Raw genomic sequence first — 18818 nt, 5'->3', positions numbered from 1 at the left:
AAGTTCAACCATGACAGTGAAATGTTGTTTAAAAAAATTCCCATATCATACACAAGACGTGGACTTTTTTAAAAATAATGTGTCCTATCTGTATATTGAAGTCTTGTGGTACGTCAGTCAGAGAATTAGATAAAGTGCTTGCAATTGTTTTGCTTTTTCTCTTCCTGCTCTCTCTGCAGTGCACATACATCGAGATTGATCAGGTGCTGAAGACTCATGCTGTTGTGCTGAGCAGGCCCTCCTGGCTTTGGGGGGCAGAAATGGGAGCTAATGAGCATGGAGTCTGTGTAGCTAATGAAGCCGTCGTGACCAGAGAACCAGCTTCTGAATCTGAAGCATTGCTTGGAATGGATCTCGTGAGGTGGGTGGCTTGCCGAGCTGTGACCAGCCTTTCAAACACCAAAGGTTTAGATGATGGTGATCCTAGGTAACAGCTTTGTGGTGTTTGAATTATGAGATTTTAAAACACTGTAAGCAGGAGACCTGTCTAGGCAGATCTCCAGACACAGCTGAGTTAACACGTAGAACATTTGTAATCTGATTTTGGCTACCGAGTATGTACCAATATAATGTGGGTTCACTAAACCTCATCTACCTACCCTATGGTCTAGCAGTGACTATTCTGACAAAATAAGAGAAATGATTACATTTTTAGTAAGGAACTGCTAATTTGTAACATCAGATTCCTGTTGTGCCCTTCATTCTACCCCATTTTAGAACAGCCTACTCTGACCTAAAAAGTTTGTCCTGGGCTTATAGCCAACTGTAGGCATAAACAGTCTACTATGCCTCACTTCAGCCCATGCATTCCAATGCAAACCATTGCCCTTATTTAAATGCTTGACAAACAAACCCTGTAAGTCTGTTCATTGAAGGCTGACTGCCTAAAAGGCTTGTGCTGCACTGTGAATCTCAACCTGCAGGCTGATCTTGTAGTGAAGAGAATTTAAAGGAGAGTTGGGTGGGGGAAGAAAGCTGAAAATGAAAGAACAAGAGAAAATGGTGCACACTTCTTGCAAAGAGACAGGCAGCAAAAGTACTCAATTTAGTTGAAGATGGAACAGGACAACAACTGCTTTTGTAAGCACATCAATGTTAGACCAAGTGGTCCTGCTGGAATTTGCCCTAGTATACTTACTGAGCAGACTAAACGAATTTCAGGTGAATTCTCATTTTTCTTGAGAAGTAGTGAAAGATGGGAGAGGTTCTGGGTGACTGGAAAAGGTAAGATGTTGTGGCTATGCTTAACTGAATTATAAAGAGTTGTGATGATAGACCAGCTTAATCTCAGCTCCTGAAGAGAAAAAAAAACCACTTAAATATGAAGGAGTTGATAAATGTGTAATAATAACTGTTAGTAAAGAAGATCCTGTCCAACCATTCTACTTTACTTCTGTAGTGTGTTAACAAATTTTATGGATAGAGGATAGGAAATGGATACCTTGATTCTTAAAGAGGACATTAAAGCCTAAGAAGTTATTTTCATAAGCAAGCTAGGAAGCATGAGTTAGAAGAAATTGTTGTTAGATGTATAGCTGCCTGAAACTGTAATTGTAAATGTTCTCTGATGATGTCTCTACAGAAATACAATATCTGGTTCCAGCTACCGTAAATTAAGAGGAATATGAGCCAGTTGGAGAAAATGCAGTAGAAATGAGAAATATGATCAGAGATCTATAGAATCTGACCAATAAGGAAATCATGACGGAATCTGGGTTATATTTCTCTTTGGTATTTTCTCTAAACACTGTATTACTGAAGGAATCTAGGAGGGCTAGTAACTTTAATTGCATCAAGGGAGACTGTATAGACTTGCTAGCTCTTTTAAGACAATGTAGGACAATATGTTAAGTGACTTTCCAAGTTCCACCTTTATTTTTTTCCTCCTACTAGCATTCTTTTGAAACTTTAACAAACCATTGGTTTAGATGCAGTGTTCTGCTTATTTTGGTCACTGTTATTGCAGTCTCAAAATACTGATTTACCCAGACTAGTAAATCAGGAGATATCAATGTAACAAGAAACTCATCATAAAGTACCAGTGATCATCACCTCTAGATATTACCTTCCCTCTCTTCCTTCTTATCTGCAGAAGAAATTGTCCTTAGTTTGAATGCAGAGAGTGCTTCAGGCAAGAAGAACTAGGGGTGTGTTGAAGGCAACCTCTCTTGTTCCAGCCAAAATGATTCTTTCTCTTACAGTGAAGACTTGGCCAGTTGCATTAAGCGTATGTTTGGGATGACCTCCTAGAATAGAAAGCCATCAAGTACAAGATCCATCATATAGCAGCAGTGAAGTAGCTGGCGCCAGCTCTGCCTGTTTTTACGCATCTGCAGAACAGACTAATTCTATCACTCAGGATTTATTGGAATAAAAATAAATTGGAGTTTTAAACCTAATTGAGAAATGCACGTCACTGTTGGCCAAACTTTTCCCACACCTATGTGTATGTTGGTTTTATGCACCTGTATTAGGTCTTAGATGAAGGATGAAGACTGACACTGTGTGTGCATGTGCGGCTACCTGCTTGCAAAAGAAACTAAAGGCTTTATACTCTGAAACATGTTCTTCAGAGCATGTGTAAGAGTTGTCAACCCAGAATGTCATCCAGGTAGTAGAATAAAATTTTCCTTGAATGCTCAGGCTTGCCGAAGAGTTTGCTTCTACATTCTCTTAAAGTGATTATTCTTCTTCTGTAAAGGAGACTTCTATCTTTGAACTGATCTGGAATTGTTACTTTTCAGTTAGGATTGAAAATCCAGTCAACATGGGCAAAGCCTGTGTTGTGAGAACACATGGCATTAAGCAGACCAGAAGCATTTTTGAGCAGGGTAGTATAATTCTGAAATCAGCATGTTTTGTTGTTGAAATAGGAAACTGAAAATTCATCCTGAAATCTCATAGGCAAAGCATTTTATTTTTTTTTCAACGGAGACCACAATGGACATCAGTAGAGATGTATTTCGCAAAGTTCTTTGCTTGTGTAGTAACTGGCTGCTGGCTTGAAGACTGAAAACAGAGTGTTACCTTCTGTACTGCTATATCTGGGGATTAAGACAGTTATCTACAGATTTGTAGCTTGAATAGTGTATCACAGCATGTCAGAACATATGAATGATTCTTAAGAAATAAATAAAGTGTGTGATTGACTTGAGGGAAGGAAGTTGATCCTGCTCCACGCAGGCTTGTCCCTATCCCAGTTTATCTAAATGGAGAATATGAGCCTAGTCACAACAGACAGAAAAACTGAGAGAAAACAGATTCCAGCACAAATTCCTAAGAACTGCTTCTTTTCTGTTCTAAGGAGGTATTCAAAAGATGGTCGTCAGAAGCTGCACTGGTATTGCTGCATTGGTTAGCTTTTCAGATTCTATGATCAGGACTTTCTTTGTATACTCTTCCTGGTGTGGCTGCAGGCTTTTTTATTGTTTTGAGGCACAGTTGCCTCTATAAAGCACCTGTTTACTTATATTTCTATGAAAAGGTGGTGTACTGTTTTGCTTATGCTGATACAGTTAGAACAGGACAACATTATAATACAAAGGGCATATATGAAGAAACTTGTAAATTATTTTTGCATTGTTGTCTTTTAATCCCTATGTGTTTGTATTATTTCTTCATTCTTCTCATCACTGGTGCAACCACTTTTTCAGAGCCACACAGAGACACCAATCTTGGCCAGGAGTCAAGAATGCTCTCTAAAATGGTATTAATTTGCTTAACGATTTCTCTCCTTGGAGACATCAAAACTGAGTAAAGTAGAATGTCATGATCATGTTTGTTAGTTATTTCATTTGGAAAGTCTGCATCTGTAACTGATACGTGAAGTTGAAAAGCTTAAGATAATGTTGTTTTGACAAGGTTATATTATGCTGCGATAGCATATTGGAGGTACTGAGGCAGTGGATTGTACTCAGTCACTGAAATTTCCTTAATGAATAATTCAGGCTCTCATCTGGGGGTCAAATTACTCAAAACTTTTCTTCCAGCTTCCCTTGCAGAGAACTCTGAAATGTGTTAGTGGGAGGGTTATGCTGCGGTTGCCCAGGGTGTTGATGTCAAGATAACTGGCAAGACTTAAGAGTTCTGTGGAGATGAGCTGTGTGGTGGTTGTGTAGGGTGGAATTTTTCCCTCGCTTTGCTTTTTGCTGCCCCTTGTGACTGATAGGAGCATCCACACAAAAACCAGTGCCTAGGCCTTTGTTGAATGTAAGTAAATGTAACATTGGAGACGTGCAAAACAGTGTTCTAAAAGATGCTTCCTTGGCCTGAATCTCTGCTGTAGTTTTGACAAAGAAAGCTAAGACTGTATCCATGTCAGAATTTCAGAGAGACATTACTAAAAGTTTTAGTGTGATGTTATGGCAGGTTTTGATCTAGTCATAAGCTAATGGTCATAAATTGGAGACAAGGGGGTGGATAATAACTGAATCTAGTGACTAAATGGTCACCAAGGTAATAGCCTGCTCATTCATTGTGACAGTTCTTGGGTTTGTTCTTAGGGAATAAATAAAATGTGCTCTTGGACTGGCTTTTGGATGATATCTATGGTATGTGCGAAGACTGGCATCTCTGTATTGCTCTGAAAAAGCGATTGTACCAATGATGAAAATAATGAAGGAATAACATAAATGGAGACATAAATGGGACTAAAAATGGAGACAACAATGCAAAACAAGTTTCAGCTAATAAGAGAAACAATATGAGAAGGAAAGACTTTATAAATGCAAAGCTAGAAGGTGATGGGGGACAAATAGTCCCCCAAAATACCAACTATCTAAAATTCTAGTTGGCTCTTCTTTGTCATTAAGTGATAAATAGATGCTGCTGAGGGAGATTGAAACACTGCTTTTGAAAATTCAACCTAAACCAAGACTAATAGTGGCCAGCTCTTTAAGGAAGCAGGCCCGGTGCAGAGATTAGGTTGAAAAATATTTAGATCAGCGAATTTGTGTCCAAATAATTAGAACCTGATTTATGTACTGTAGTTTTAGAAAAGACATATTAGTGTTTTCTTGTCATGCGATTTCCATGGAAATGGAAAGAGCTGGCATAGTACTTAGCTTTAAAAAGGTGATTTTCTTGGAACTATCCATCAGTCAAAACGACTTTGTCTGTAGAGCTATTAGAGAAAGATAAAAACATAGGAAGATATAAAGGAGACATAACTGAGAAATTTTGGGCAAATCCAGATAGCTCTCCCGAAGGATGGAGGCATGGATATGCTGTTGTTTGAAATACTGCATTTCATCATTACCAGTAACTGGATTTTGGAACCAGCAGAATAATTTGCAGGTCTGATTGAGACTCCTGTGGTTACTGCTTTCATTGTTGACTTGGTTAGGGCTGTAAATTATCGCAAGGGATTATCTCATCATCTCATTTATTCAAGGCAGGATGCAGTCATTCCCTAGAGCTTTGTAAAACCTCTTCTTGTGCCTCAGTTTACTTTTCCCTAAAACCCTCTTGCTTTGCTCAAACCTTCTTTTAAAATCATATGGTTACTCGCAGTGCAGACAAAGCCGTATCTGGTGTTTAATTGTTAAACATTTTGGGGGGGGAGCCTCCGCAGAAACACTGAAGCATGACTGTGCACAAATGCTTCTATCTACAGCAAGCAACATGAATCAAAGAATACCTTACATCTGACTTCCATGGCCAATTAAGTGTTGAAGCATTGGGAAAGAGAGCTTGTAGAGAGATTGAAATACTGAATGCTCAATTGAAATACTGAATGTTCATTCCTTTTTTTAATCTCTGGTAATATTAATTTGCAATTTCCCACTCTTCTGTACAGAAAAGTCAACTTGCATACAGCTGTAACTTTAAAAAGACCTTTGCAAGTTGTTCTTCAAATTTATTCTGCCTGAGGGGGGATAGATAGAGCATTACACATTTGAGTGCAGTTGAGGCCATTGGTTGGTAATTGGACTATTTAAAAAAAAATTATGTATATATAAACCAGCTGTTAAAAGCTTGAGAATAGACAACCTGTGTAGAAAATAAAGACTTGAAACAAATGAAATAATTTAATATCTCATCCTGTAATTCTAATAACTGATTAAAGCAAAATTTCTTACACCAGGCAGACCTGACACTTTGGTATTTGAAAACCGGATCAGTGCTGATGTTTAAAATGAATAACTTACAGAAACCTCACCGCTACATGTCTGTCTCAATCTGTTTTGCCCTTTCTTGATAGACTTGGCCTAGAAAGAGGTGCAACAGCTAAGGAAGCATTGGATGTGATAGTGGCTCTGCTGGAAGAGCATGGACAAGGTGGAAATTACTATGAAGATGGGAGTTCATGCCATACTTTCCAAAGTGCATTTTTGATTGTGGATAGAAGTGAAGCCTGGATACTGGAGACTTCTGGAAAGTACTGGGCAGCAGAAAAAATCACAGGTCAGTTTATTGCTCGCAGCAAACAGCTCTTATTACAAACAGCTGTAAATAATTGTCTTGGAAGAATTGGTTCTTAAAGTTACTGAGTTTAGATAAATGACGTGTTTGTGCAAGTATTTGATGAAACAGTTGATTTTCACCTTCTTCTATATTTGTACTACTCTTATTTTTTTAAATGTTGATTTGCATTGGCAGATGTAACTTAGCATTTTCTGTGAAGCTGGGGATTGTGACCGGTATACATAAACTATGTAATAATCATAATGCTTGAACTTTTATCTTTGGTAAATGTTGTATTTTCCCAGATTTATTTACTGTTTGGAATGTCCCAAGTACCTTTTTGATGGAGTTAATGCCCAAATTGTTCCTTACAGATCTAAAATATTAAGAGGGAAGGATAAGCATTGATAGCTTTGAGAAAAGGGCTTGTGTTAGGTGGTAAATTGAATGGGCTGCTTCTGGTTGCTTAACTGCAATAGATACAGTTCCCTCATATCCCCATTTCTTGTCTGACATTGCAAAACAGTACTGCTCTTGAAGCTTGGAGATGGTTTCTTTTTCTGTATGCATGAAGCCAGAGCTGCCAAACTAACTCTTAGATTTCACTGGCTTCGTAGCTGAACTTGGTTAAAACTTGTCTGGCAAATATGTGCTGCCTTAATATAACACAGTAGACAAAGGCATATATTTAATTTCTTTTCTGTTGTTGTGTTTTGGGTTTTTTTTTTTAAACATATTTTTATTTTTATAAGAGTAGACCTTTTAAAAATTTACTCACATTTGAATGAATTAAAAATACAGATAATTTATGAGGATTTTTATCATCCATGCTTTGAACTGTGCTAGATCCATTCAATTCTCTTTTGATTTTGCTTTTACTGAAGGGAAGGAGAGAGCAGATATGGGGTTGAGGGAGGTTTAACTTTGTTGAAAATACCAAAGCAAAGAAATAACACCAGGCTGTGCAAGGCTATGTGCTGGCCTATTGTTGGTTCACGCCATCAAATGTGAATCAGCTCACCTTAGCAGGGATGGCGTTTGTCCAAGCAAAGCTTGCGTTTTAAGGGATACCTGCGAGATGGAGGACGTTTTCTAGCACAATCAGATACCAAATAGAGGAGGGAAGACTGATCTTGCTGTCCTGATAAAACCCAAATTCTGGAAAGCAGCTGGCTTCTGAGATCCCTAGGATTATGGAGTGCCAGCCTGCCGCCTTCTTTTGCCCTACCTGGCTGATATTTGAAGAACAGTGTTTTATACTTAGGCTTTTTAGCTGCATCAGCAATACGTAACCTTCATGCCCTTCTTCCCAGCAAGTAAACTCTTGCCTTCATCTGCTGCTTGCAGCTCTTTGAAATGATACTGCAGCTCTGTTCTGTTTTTTTTTTACCAGCACATTTCTCTTCAGGAGGTCCCTGTGAGCCGTAGATAGAGCAGTTTCCATCTCCTGCAGCCTGCCGAGGCTGCCGGGAGGAGAGGCTGTTGGCTGCGCAAGAACTCTGATTTCATAGTTCGTTCAGGGAGTTCTTTCTTTCTTTTTTTTTTTTTTTTGCAACCATAACCTTCAACTCTTGCAACTCTTCAGCTTCAAATGGATGCACAAATGCTGCTAAAACAGGGAAAATGTGGCATTCCCCAGTGTGAAGGCAGTTTTTGTTTCTCGACGCTGTTCTTGGAGCTTTTCTGTTCCTAATATTCCCGCTGCAGTTCTGTAAAGCTTATAGTGAGTGTTTATCACGCAACTCTTCAACAGTAATTTAAGAATAAACACGTTAAAATCCTTGTTACTGTTCTTCAGTCTGAGTGGAAAAATTTATTTGCTTGATAAATTATCATTTTTTGAGGGGCATCAAAACCATGAAATACTATTTTACACGTGTTACTAAATGTGATATTTAAAGAACTCTTAGGGAGTGGCTTACATGGCTTGATACAAATGTAAATATTTCTAACACCCAAGAAAATTCCCTAAAAGGTATGCTGTTTGAAACCATGAATCAGAACAAGCTGTCACTGACCCAGTGTAAGTCAGAACGGAATGACAGTGACTCTTCCACAGACCGATACGCAGAACTTCCTCCTGTAAGCTGTTACTCATTTAAATTGCATACATGAGGCATTACAAAAGTAAGGTTACTTTTACGGAAGGCAGTGTTGATAATTTTCACAAATACTGCTTTGGTTTCTGTTTAAGAAAGAGTCTGTGCCAAATTCCAGAACCTGGTTTGCTTTAAGTGTAGAAATTTATTTTATCAGCTCTTTCCCTGGCTTCCAGTGCATTTGCTTTATTCTCTCTGAGGAGTATCTGCTGCAGCCACTGTTAGTCATGCTGTAGATATATGGATATAAGCACTGCGGTATTTTTGAGAAAAGCAAATTTAAAAACCCTTTCGTATTCTTTGAAGGTTACTTACACTTTCTTTTTACTTCATGCCATTTTAGAATTTAAGATTAAAAATGAAGTTAAATTTAAGCCTATCTGGCAGCTTACAATAAAATTGTTTTTTGACTGAAAAGCTTAAAGCAACTGGTAAGCTTTTAAAAACATTTTTCCAAATTAAATTTTCAGTTTTGATAGGCAAAGAAGGGTCATTACATTAAATGCAGCTTTGCTGAAATATATAGCACGTTTCAAAAAGATGGAGCCAATTGCAGAGAGGCAGTGATTTCAAATTGGGTCCATCTTTTTGAAACACTCTGTATTTTGAAATCAAGTCAGATGTTAATCCTTGTTGTGGCGATAGAATACATCATTGGAGAAAAGATTAGGCAGGTGCCGTAGAGACCACTGTTATTTCATGGTCAGAATGTATGAGGTACGGATTGTGAAACTGGTATTCTGACTAAATAACGCTATTAATCACAAGGCAGTGTAAAAACCTAAGTACGGCACAGAGAATTGAGATCTGCAGCCTGCAGTGACTGGTGATTCTGTGCAAGTGTAGTTACGCAGTCATGCCAAATGTACGTCCTAACCACCGATTTAATTTGTTTCCTAATTGAAATTACATTGTCCTTCCAGCTTCTCCCAGAAAAACTATATTAATGCTTTCTTCTAATATGTGGCTCTTTCTACAGAGGGGGTGAAATGCATTTGCAATCAGCTTTCATTAACTACAAAAATTGATGCTGAGCATCCTGAATTAAGGAATTATGTGAAAAGTCAAGGCTGGTGGAATGGGGACTCAGACTTCAATTTTTCTGAAGTGTTCTCTCTTGCTGATGACCATTTAGCCTGCTGTTCTGGCAGGGAGAGCCTAGAAAAGCAAGGTGGTAAGTGTTGAACCATCTTTCTGTATATGCAGTGGGATTTTTGGTCATTACTGCCTCCTTTCAGGCATTCTGTCCAGAACTACATGTGACTGAGGAGAATGCCTCTACATGTAAACTGTGTGGAAAGGAAGACCAGAACTGAAGACTGCCTCTAAACTTGTCACAACTAAGGATGAATCCCTTAATGTCTCCCTCACGTTTAAGGTTTTGAAACAGGATTGCGAAAAAAAACCTAACAAACTTATTTTCACGGTTGTTCTGATGTGCATGATGTGCTGCTACATTTGTGCTTTAGTGTAGTTATAGTGGCCTAATACTAAAATTATAGTATTAAAACCAATGGATTTACATAGGAAAGTTTGAGCTCAATGGATTCTACATTTTGGGAGGTTTGCTTAGGCTTTTGGGGAAGGAATTAAGACCATAGTGTAAGGAAGAGCAATGCTAGTCAGTTGCAAACTGAAGTCCCTTTTTCGTTGTCAAGCCAAACACAGTTAGCAAGACAGACAACATGCCAATTGCCTTCAGTCAAAGGAAGGTTTATTTCCAGTCCAAAATTGATTAATGACTTAAGTTCACAGCAGCTGGCCAAATAGCTCTGAAATTACCAGCCTGCAGCAGCCCATGGCTGACATGTATCTGCTCTTTCATGTGTGAAAAAACCCTTTACTACAGATGTGGCAAATGTCAAGAAGAGTGTAGAGGTGAAATATTTATTGCAATGCAGAGTTCCTGCTAAGACTATAGAATTACATGAAGTGTGGTTCATGTCTGAGAGGCAGATACAGTAATCCTTGAGGACCATAGGTGAAAGGTCTTAATAAACCTGGATTATAGCACTACCCTGTTTCCCTGAAAATAAGGCAGGGTCTTATATTAGGTTTTGCTCCAAAAGATGAGTTAGGGCTTATTTTCAGGGGGTGTCTTATTTTTCCAAGAACAATGATCTACATTTATTCTTGAACAAAAAATCAATGTTTATTCAATATAGTCATGTCATCACATTCTGTCACATCTGTCCTGCTGCATTCTATTGCCAATTAATTTTACTTTTTTACATGTATAGCTGCCTGGACACTACTTAAATAGACTTTTTAATGACCTGTAACTAGGGCTTATTTTTGGAGCAGGGCTTATATTTCGAGCATCCTCAAAAATCCTGAAAAATCATGCTAGGCCTTATTTTCAGGGTAGGTCTTATTTTGGGGGAAACAGGGTAAAAAGCATCAGGGCCCCTACAGTCAGATGGCTGTGGCTGCAAATCTTTCAGACTGCTGGGTCATTCCATGTCTGCTGGTATATTGAGGCACAGAAGCATTTGAGAAGTTGCTGGGAACAAAGCTCTACCTGCCCAGGGAGTAATGTAAGAAAACATGGTGTGCTGTGGGGTGAAAGCTGTCATAAGACACAGGCAAGAAACAGACTAAGACCAAGGGATTCTTGTAGACAGTGGTTTGGAGAAAAATCTCAGTGTCTGCTGTTGTGACACCCTGTGAAAGTGAGATGATGTTTCAGAATTTTGACTGAGACCTAATGGAAATAGATTAGAAGTGGGAGATCAAGGTGCTCCCAATCTGCCCAGACTTTGGCAGAGGCAGCTTCTTGGAGGAAAATAGGTGGGTTTATGTAAGTAGTCTGTTCATAGTAGTTGCTAAAGCAGTATTACAGACATGATGGCCTTCTTCCTGAGTGATACCTTTTTAATGACGTTTCTCCCCGCCCAGCAATTGTAATGCCTAATTAATTCTTCTTGCTGTTCTCTTTTACTAGCTAGGAAAGTTCATTCTGGGTTTACATTGTTTAAATAGAAAGTGTTAACTGGGATTTGTGACATGCCCATACCGAGTGTCACTGATTATCTTAGGTCAAAGCCCATTCAAGCTAAAATCCTTACCTTGGGGTCGAAGCCATTGAACACTCAGAATTTTTTTTTTCCCCCCACTTCATGTAGGTGACGTTTCTGCACAAGCTATGATTGATGTCCTACGTGACAAGGATAGCGGTGTCTGCGTGGACTCTGAATCTTTCCTTACTACAGCTAGCATAGTGTCTGTTCTGCCTCAGGACTCTAGTTTTCCCTGCATTCATTACTTCACTGGCACGCCAGACCCTTCAAGGTAAGCCACAGCATCGGGGTTCCCTGGGTGCAGAGCAGATGATGGGTCAAAAGATATTAAACAAACCCTGCTACCGAAGTTGGAACATGCTTCAAGAGCATATTCTAACCAGAAATGCGGTCAGTAGTTGTTGGTGTGCAATCTGACAGTCCTGTGTTACTGAACTGTCTTGCCACAATTCTAAATGGGCACCACTGGGCTGAAAGGCCAGATCTGGAACTTTGCCTAAATTCAGAGCTTCAGAGTAAGTGCAGTTTGGGGAGGACCCAGGAACTACTACTCCAGCATAGTTGCTCTCCAGTGGTTTCTTGTTGAGATGATGAGGTTGTGGAGCATTTTAGTAGCGTCTCTTGAACAGGTGGGTGCAAAACTGAAACAAATGAAGTGTCTAACTAGCAAAGAGGGGGCATGTACTGTAGGTAGCCTTGTATGACATCAAAATGTTAACAAACCAAAACATCTGCAACTCCTAGGTATCCCAAGTATTGGGGTTTTTTTTATTGGCGGGACAATTTCTAGTTGGTTTAAATGATGTTTTCCCTAATTGAAAGCAGCAGAGGAGATAAGGGAACTCATGAGCCAGATCATCAAAGAACTAATTAATTATCTTGTGTTTTAAACAGAATCCACCTGGGATTCACAGAAATTAAACTAAACCACTTGCAGGTATTCAGGAGATCTGCCACTTGCATTGAGGTAAAGAGGTTATGGGGAGAAGAAAACAGCTGACAGTCATTCCTGTAAGAAGAGTAGTAGTCAGCATTATGTTCTTCCAAGGGCTACAGAAGTCTTCCATGCCAAAGGGACTTTCCACCTACCTTGCATTATGCAGCTCAAACCTTCAGGGTTATGTATGAAGTTTTAGCTTGCTTACCAAAGCTTTTATTTGACTTGATGCAAATCCTTTGAGATAAAAAGGAGCAAAGCTTCAAATTGTTTTGATGGGATTTCTATTCTTTTTAAAGGTGGAAAGTCTAGCTGTAAAACCCCTTGTTTAGAGGCCCTTCTTGCTCTCTTTTGTTCTCTAATGCATTAAAAAAAACATTATTTTAAGCTAGTGAGTCACATAAACTCTTAGTCAGCAAGACTTCATGACAGTGATGGAAAGAGTAGCAGCAATGAACCTGCTGACTGTATGCAGACAGTGGCTATTAATCATGTTTTGCAGAAGTCTTGCACTTCTGGCAGCTTCTTTACTGCAGAATGAAGGGTGCTATTTTGTTGTGTAGCTGAAGGGAAAGAAGGTGGTTTCTCCATGCACTTGCCAATATGTGCTCTCAGATTTCCAGGAATTAAGATCCTGGATTGCTGGGGTTTTGTTCTCTCTCTCTCTCTCTGGAGTTTAGATCCAAACTCAGTGTCAAAATTGTTTGAGAAGTGTCACAATATTGGTAGTTATGTCTTTTTTATTCCACTTGATATAAAATTTTAAAGTGCTGCTGGTTATGTGGCACATTCTCCTATATTGAGCAAGGTGTGTAATCTTCCCTGCTCCACACAAGTGTCTGTTTGTGATTTTAATGAATATTAAATCTGGGAGGAGAAGGCGAGATGGCAGTTTCAACAGAGGAGAAAAACTGATGTGAGGTTGAATGCTCAAATTTGTTTTTTAAAAAAAAAAAAACAAAACCAACAACTTAGAGAGGAAAACACAGTGCTACTTTTCTGAAGAAGTGGCAGAATGGGCATGAAGGAGACCAAAGAAGCCTAGATGTAAAAAGGGGTAATGAAGTTTTATGATAACTGGCAAATCCAACTCTTTTAAAGCACATAGATTTGTTTTGCTTGTGACCAGTACCAACTCTGTGACCCAGTCTGTGCCTAGTGTAGATGAACCACCTATGCTGTTCTGCATCTGTTGTTTAAAATAGCCTGGTGAACATTTGAATAACATATTAAAAAAAACTTGTATTACTGCAAGCAGTAATTCTCATTTCTTTCAGGTCCATATTTAAACCCTTTATTTTTGTTGATGATGTAAAATTAGTACCAAAAGTACAGTCTCCTTCTTTTGGCAATGATGATCCTGCTAAAAAGATACCTCGATTCCAGGAGAAACCTGATCGCAGGCATGAATTGTACAAGGCACATGAATGGGCCAGATCTCTCCTTGAGAATGACCAGGTGAGAACCATGGGACTGGAAATTCAAGAGGTAAATGTAGATTCCTGTCTCCATAATTGACTTCAGAGTCACTCACTGAAAACAAACAAAAAACATACAGCCTGTTCTGGCTAAACATTTCTCTGTGCTATCAGAATAATAATTTTAAGAAGGCTTTTGCTGAGTATCCTTAGAATTCTTGCAAGTTTAGCTTGAATAATGGTGCCCTCTGAAGGGCAAACTATTCTGCATAGGTTTTTTTGATGATCCTGAGTGTGTTGCTCTGCTTCATTACTTTTACAAAGTTGAAAAGTCAAACCGACAAGCTCTTTAGCTTCTTCAGTCCTCATTGTGTGTATAGTCTTTTAAATTGATTATTGAACACTGGATGTTAGTGCAACATGGTATCAGAATTATATGATAGGATGGTGGCAGGAATGTTGTAATTTAAATGATATGCTGGACTGGGAACTGCAGAGTTTGAGGGTTGGGGTTTTTTTTAAGGAATAATTTGCACATGACAGTTTTGCAAGTCTCAATTTATTGCATTTCTATTAATTTGTAAGAAATAACTGAAAATGCCATGAGAGAAGAAAGGACATTTTCCAGTGCTATGCAACAAGTACTCGAGAGCTGAAAAGCTTTCAGTGTAAAAACCTCAAGTGTTGAATGGGAATAAATTTTGGAATAAGTAAAGGCAGAAAAAGGATTATTCTACACATATTTTCCAACTGATGGAGATACAGCTTTTGCTGTAACAGTGCAAGTAGTTCAACAACTGTTCTTTGACATTTGTAATTACAACTACAGCACTAAACTAGATAACTGGTTAAAATGAAGTAAGACAGAAGGAGAGATCAACAGGGCATGCTGGTGATGCTGGTATGGGTATTTTGGGCAATTTGTGGAAGACCCACATAATCATGTTGAGCTTCTACAGAGGACTTTTCTGCTGTTTTCCTCTGTGCATGTTTGCATGTGTCAGAGTCTTGAGAAGATCATAACAGCATTCAGACTTACTCTTTAGTGATTAAGGAAACCATGGTAACCTTTGCTAGTACAAACTTTCTTTAAATGCAGTTTTAGCTATGTGTGGGTTTTAATCCCTTGGAATGGTTTAATTTAAAACCTGTGGCCTCCATGGTAACATTGACTCAATGTGCAGGTGCTCTGCTCTTTCTGCACAAATGCTTATACAAATCCTGGAAAGCTCAGAACCATCACTCATTCAAAATGTCTTTTCTTCTGGAATTCAATGTTGGTAGCTGCAAAGAAAACAAGCAGCGCTTTTCCATTTAAAACAAACAAAAAAAAATTAACAACAAACCACAAAACCAAAAACCAAATAATTATAGGAGATTCTAAATTACATCTGGATTTGAAGAAGCTGTCATTTTTCTTTTTTAAGAGTGAATTTCTTGCCCAGAAACATGAATAAAAGTCAGTCAAAATGACACCCAAAGCCTTCCCTGGGATCTGGAGTCTTACTGCTGTTATATTACACATCACTTCAGATCTAATCATCATCTTGCAGGTGATTATCTGAGGGATACATGTGTACATACCATGATCTGTACAATCCCCGGGGCTTCTGGTCTTCTCATACAGTTCTGTTTGTGGGTTTACAGGCATAAGAAGTTGCTTAACCTCTTTCCTATTTGTACAAGCCTTATACTGTTTTCCTCTGTCCAGCTTTTACTCCATCTTCCTTCTCTGCTTTAAACTTAGCAACTATTCTTGGTTATTTTTCTTACTGCACAAATGTGCAACACTGTTCCTTTTAGTCTTTTTACATACAAACTACTTCTGTTAATATCATAGTTTTTTTGATGGTCAAAGGCTTTCTCATTTTTAAAAATACTTTGGAAGAGCTCCATAACAGAAGAGAACAGTAAAATGCTTTAATGAGCCTGTTTGGTTGTTTCATGCCTCTAGGATAAAGGCCAGAAACTGATGAGGATTATGTTAGACCTTGAAAAACAAGGCTTAGACGCAATGGAAGATATCCTTACTCGTACAGAGGTTCTGGATCCTGCTGAAGTAGTGGATCTTTTCTATGACTGTGTTGACACGGAACTAAAGTTCTTCAAATAAAGTAAGCAAACACTTCAGTTCTTTAGATACTGGGTTTCTGGTATCATGGATCAGTGCATGTGCAATGTTGATCTGATTCTGATCTTCCTCCTTCTCTTTAACACCAAGCTAAGGGTGTTCAGAATCAGGTCCAAAGCCACCTTCTACCTCAGTGCATCTGCTCGGATTGTCTCCAAGGTCCCTTTTCCTCTGTGATCCATTGCAATTTTTATTTTTTTTTTTTTTAATTTCACTGCTGCTTGGAATGGATTTAAAACTAATTTTATCTTGTTTCAGCTACAGTGGCTCTTGTTAGCCTTTTCACTGGAAGACTGCAGAGTTCTTCAAGCCTTGAAAGAAAGTCTTCACACTTGTGAATTTGCAGGAGAAACATTTCTAGAGGAAAAAAAAGTTACTTGCTAGCTGTATCAGGTTAACAAATTGCTTTCTTTTGTCCAATCTTGTGGTGTTTCTGTTTGTGTATGTATATAGTGAAAGGAGAAAGTCACTGACTGGTCCAATTACTGTGTGCATGCTGGCTAATTTAGTACAGAATGTTTAAATATGTATGTTGGGCAACCAATTAAAGAAAAGATTAACTTCATCAGGATAACCGCCATATTGTTATTGAAAACAATCTGTTTTTTCCTCTATTGCTCAGGACTAGGCTCACAGCAAGGCTGACTCGCATTTTTATCTTCTTGCTAATTCATGCAAAGAAAGTAGAGTTGAAATCCCACTTTTTTGGGGGGGCAGGAAGGTAAGTCCTGGTTCTTGATCTTGCTGTACTGACCTCATATTGGCATATTTGGTTACAGTCGCTCAGCATCTGACCTCACACCTGTACAAATGACCAGAGACTGGGTCCTCCAACTTGAGTTTTGCTTTCACCTGCACCCAACTTAGGGGTGCCTGTGTGTTTGTGATGCAGGTGGCTGCTGCTCTAGTACTGACTACTAAAACACAGAGACAGCCTGGAAGCCTAAGACATCTATACATAACCTATTGGCTCTTAAGATGGAATAAGGTGTCATATTTATATACAAGCTACAAATTTGGGGTTTTTTTTTTTTGAGGGAATAGATGCTGGACATTGATCAGTACCTGACTATTCACCATCTTTCTGCCTTTGTACTGCTGAACACTTCCTAGTACTCCGTGGTGAGCATATGTGGCTGATGAGTCACGTACCAGTGAGTTACTGGTGGGTGTGGCAATCCAACTGGTTAGGCTCAGAAATGGTTGTCTTATGCTTCCTGATATTAAGTGCAGTTCTGCAGCATGCTTCCCTTCCTTGACAGTCTTTACAGACAGACCTGCTTCTCATGTATCTTCTTCTTGTAGAAGTGAGATGGGGCAAGCCCTTTAAGAATTAAACAGGTAAACACTGCTTCCTGCATCATGTGAAGATGGCTGGGTTTTTTTTAACAGGAGGTTCAGACAAGAAATCCCTGTTTTTAATAGTTAGAAGTTAGCATATGGAGTTAAAATGCTTTGCTGCTCAGGGAAGGGCATGGTGAAGAACCATGGGCTTTTCTATTGAGGAAATTTAAGCTCTTTAGAAGGCAGCAACACCTCAACTGGAAATGGTAAGAGTTGTGCATTAAGGAAGTAGTCATTACCATATTGGCACACTGCATCCTCAGAATTTTTTTTATGGAATTGTGAAAATATTTTTTCTTATGGCCTACCTAATCATCTTCCCGTTCACAGCATACTCCTCCCATGCTCTCTATGACAGGAACAGCTCCTGTGGATGGGTATTCTGAAAATGGAGACAAGGGAAGGAGAAAGTAGGCAAGTAAACCCTAAAACTTAGCTTCTGTCTACCTAGCCTAGAAGCCTACTTCATTTCAGAGGGTATTGTGCTGGATGAAGCCAGCTGAAGCAGCAGTGTGCTTTTGCTGACTGCCCACAACTGAAGATTTCCCATAAAATCCACTTTTGGAATGAAAGGGTACTTTGAGTGAAAATATTCCAAGTGAGAGTACACTTAATACATACCACGTTGAACTGCTTCTGTAAGCTGTTGCTTGCTGAGCACTTTACATCCTGATAGGAGTAGCTGGATATTTGTGAAGCAGAACAGGGATAAAATAATTGTCCCATCGAGACGGCCAAAATTAGGATATACCACTTCACACAGCTCTTTTGCACAACTCTGATCTCTAGCCTTTCAGTTGGGAGGGAGGCAAGATGAACGAAGAGGGTGGTCCTGCTGAAACCAAAATATATCTTATTTGTCTGTTTCTTAAGAAAGAACAAACCAACATTTGCAATTATCTTGTGGGAATTTATGTCCTTATTTGGAACTGCTTATGCGACAGAACTAATAAATTGTTTTGAGTGCAGTGATCCAGGTAGTAATTTTCTAATAGGATGTTGCTTTTGCTTTAGCTGTGTAGTGCATTTAGAAAAAAATAATACTGTGCTACAGCAATGTGCTGGAGTGTAATCATGAGTCCTATATGACCTTAAAACTTCCAGTGGTCTTGAGTGCAGCTGTGGCTGAATGGAAGGACATAGTGGGGCCAGCTGCCCCTGGGTGACAGCCAGTGTGATTCTGTATCTCCAGGTAACAGCAATTTCAAAAGTCTCAATGGATCTTGAACAACAATCCAGTACATATGGAAACAGCATTTCACCAATGCTTGCAAATATGCACAGGCTTTTTAATTTAATCTCCGAAAGATGTAATTTGTTTCTAAAATGCCCCTAATCATAATAAAAAACAGGAGTATTTTTTTTCTTCTTCAGATATCTTCTGGCAGGTAGTATGTCATTAAGTAGGTTTAAAATCCTTATGAAGGTACATATTAGATAGCAGTACACAAGTTCCAGAACTCA

At 38.9% G+C, this 18818-nt stretch overlaps 1 protein-coding gene across 13 annotated transcripts in view; it reads left to right on the top strand.

Annotated features, from left to right (window-relative positions):
• Positions 1-16575, top strand: part of SCRN1 (secernin 1) — a 38939-nt gene extending 22364 nt beyond the window's left edge. For 8 of the 13 annotated variants that reach the window (XM_065051437.1, XM_065051436.1, XM_065051439.1 and 5 more), the window contains 7 exons: positions 180-361; positions 6203-6405; positions 9484-9678; positions 11630-11795; positions 13739-13919; positions 15834-15993; positions 16269-16575. In XM_065051437.1, the coding sequence (XP_064907509.1) occupies positions 180-361; positions 6203-6405; positions 9484-9678; positions 11630-11795; positions 13739-13919; positions 15834-15992 (1086 nt within the window). In that variant the 3' untranslated portion in view covers position 15993; positions 16269-16575. Of the gene's footprint in view, positions 1-179; positions 362-6202; positions 6406-9483; positions 9679-11629; positions 11796-13738; positions 13950-15833; positions 15994-16268 lie in introns of all 13 variants that reach the window. The other 5 variants (XM_065051433.1, XM_065051445.1, XM_065051432.1 and 2 more) reach the window with 1 other exon arrangement.
• Positions 16576-18818: the final 2243 nt, after the last annotated feature.

This window comes from Columba livia, chromosome 2 (genome assembly GCF_036013475.1).
Source record: "Columba livia isolate bColLiv1 breed racing homer chromosome 2, bColLiv1.pat.W.v2, whole genome shotgun sequence".
Lineage (NCBI taxonomy): Eukaryota > Metazoa > Chordata > Aves > Columbiformes > Columbidae > Columba > Columba livia.
This window is presented reverse-complemented; position numbering and strand designations above follow the sequence as displayed.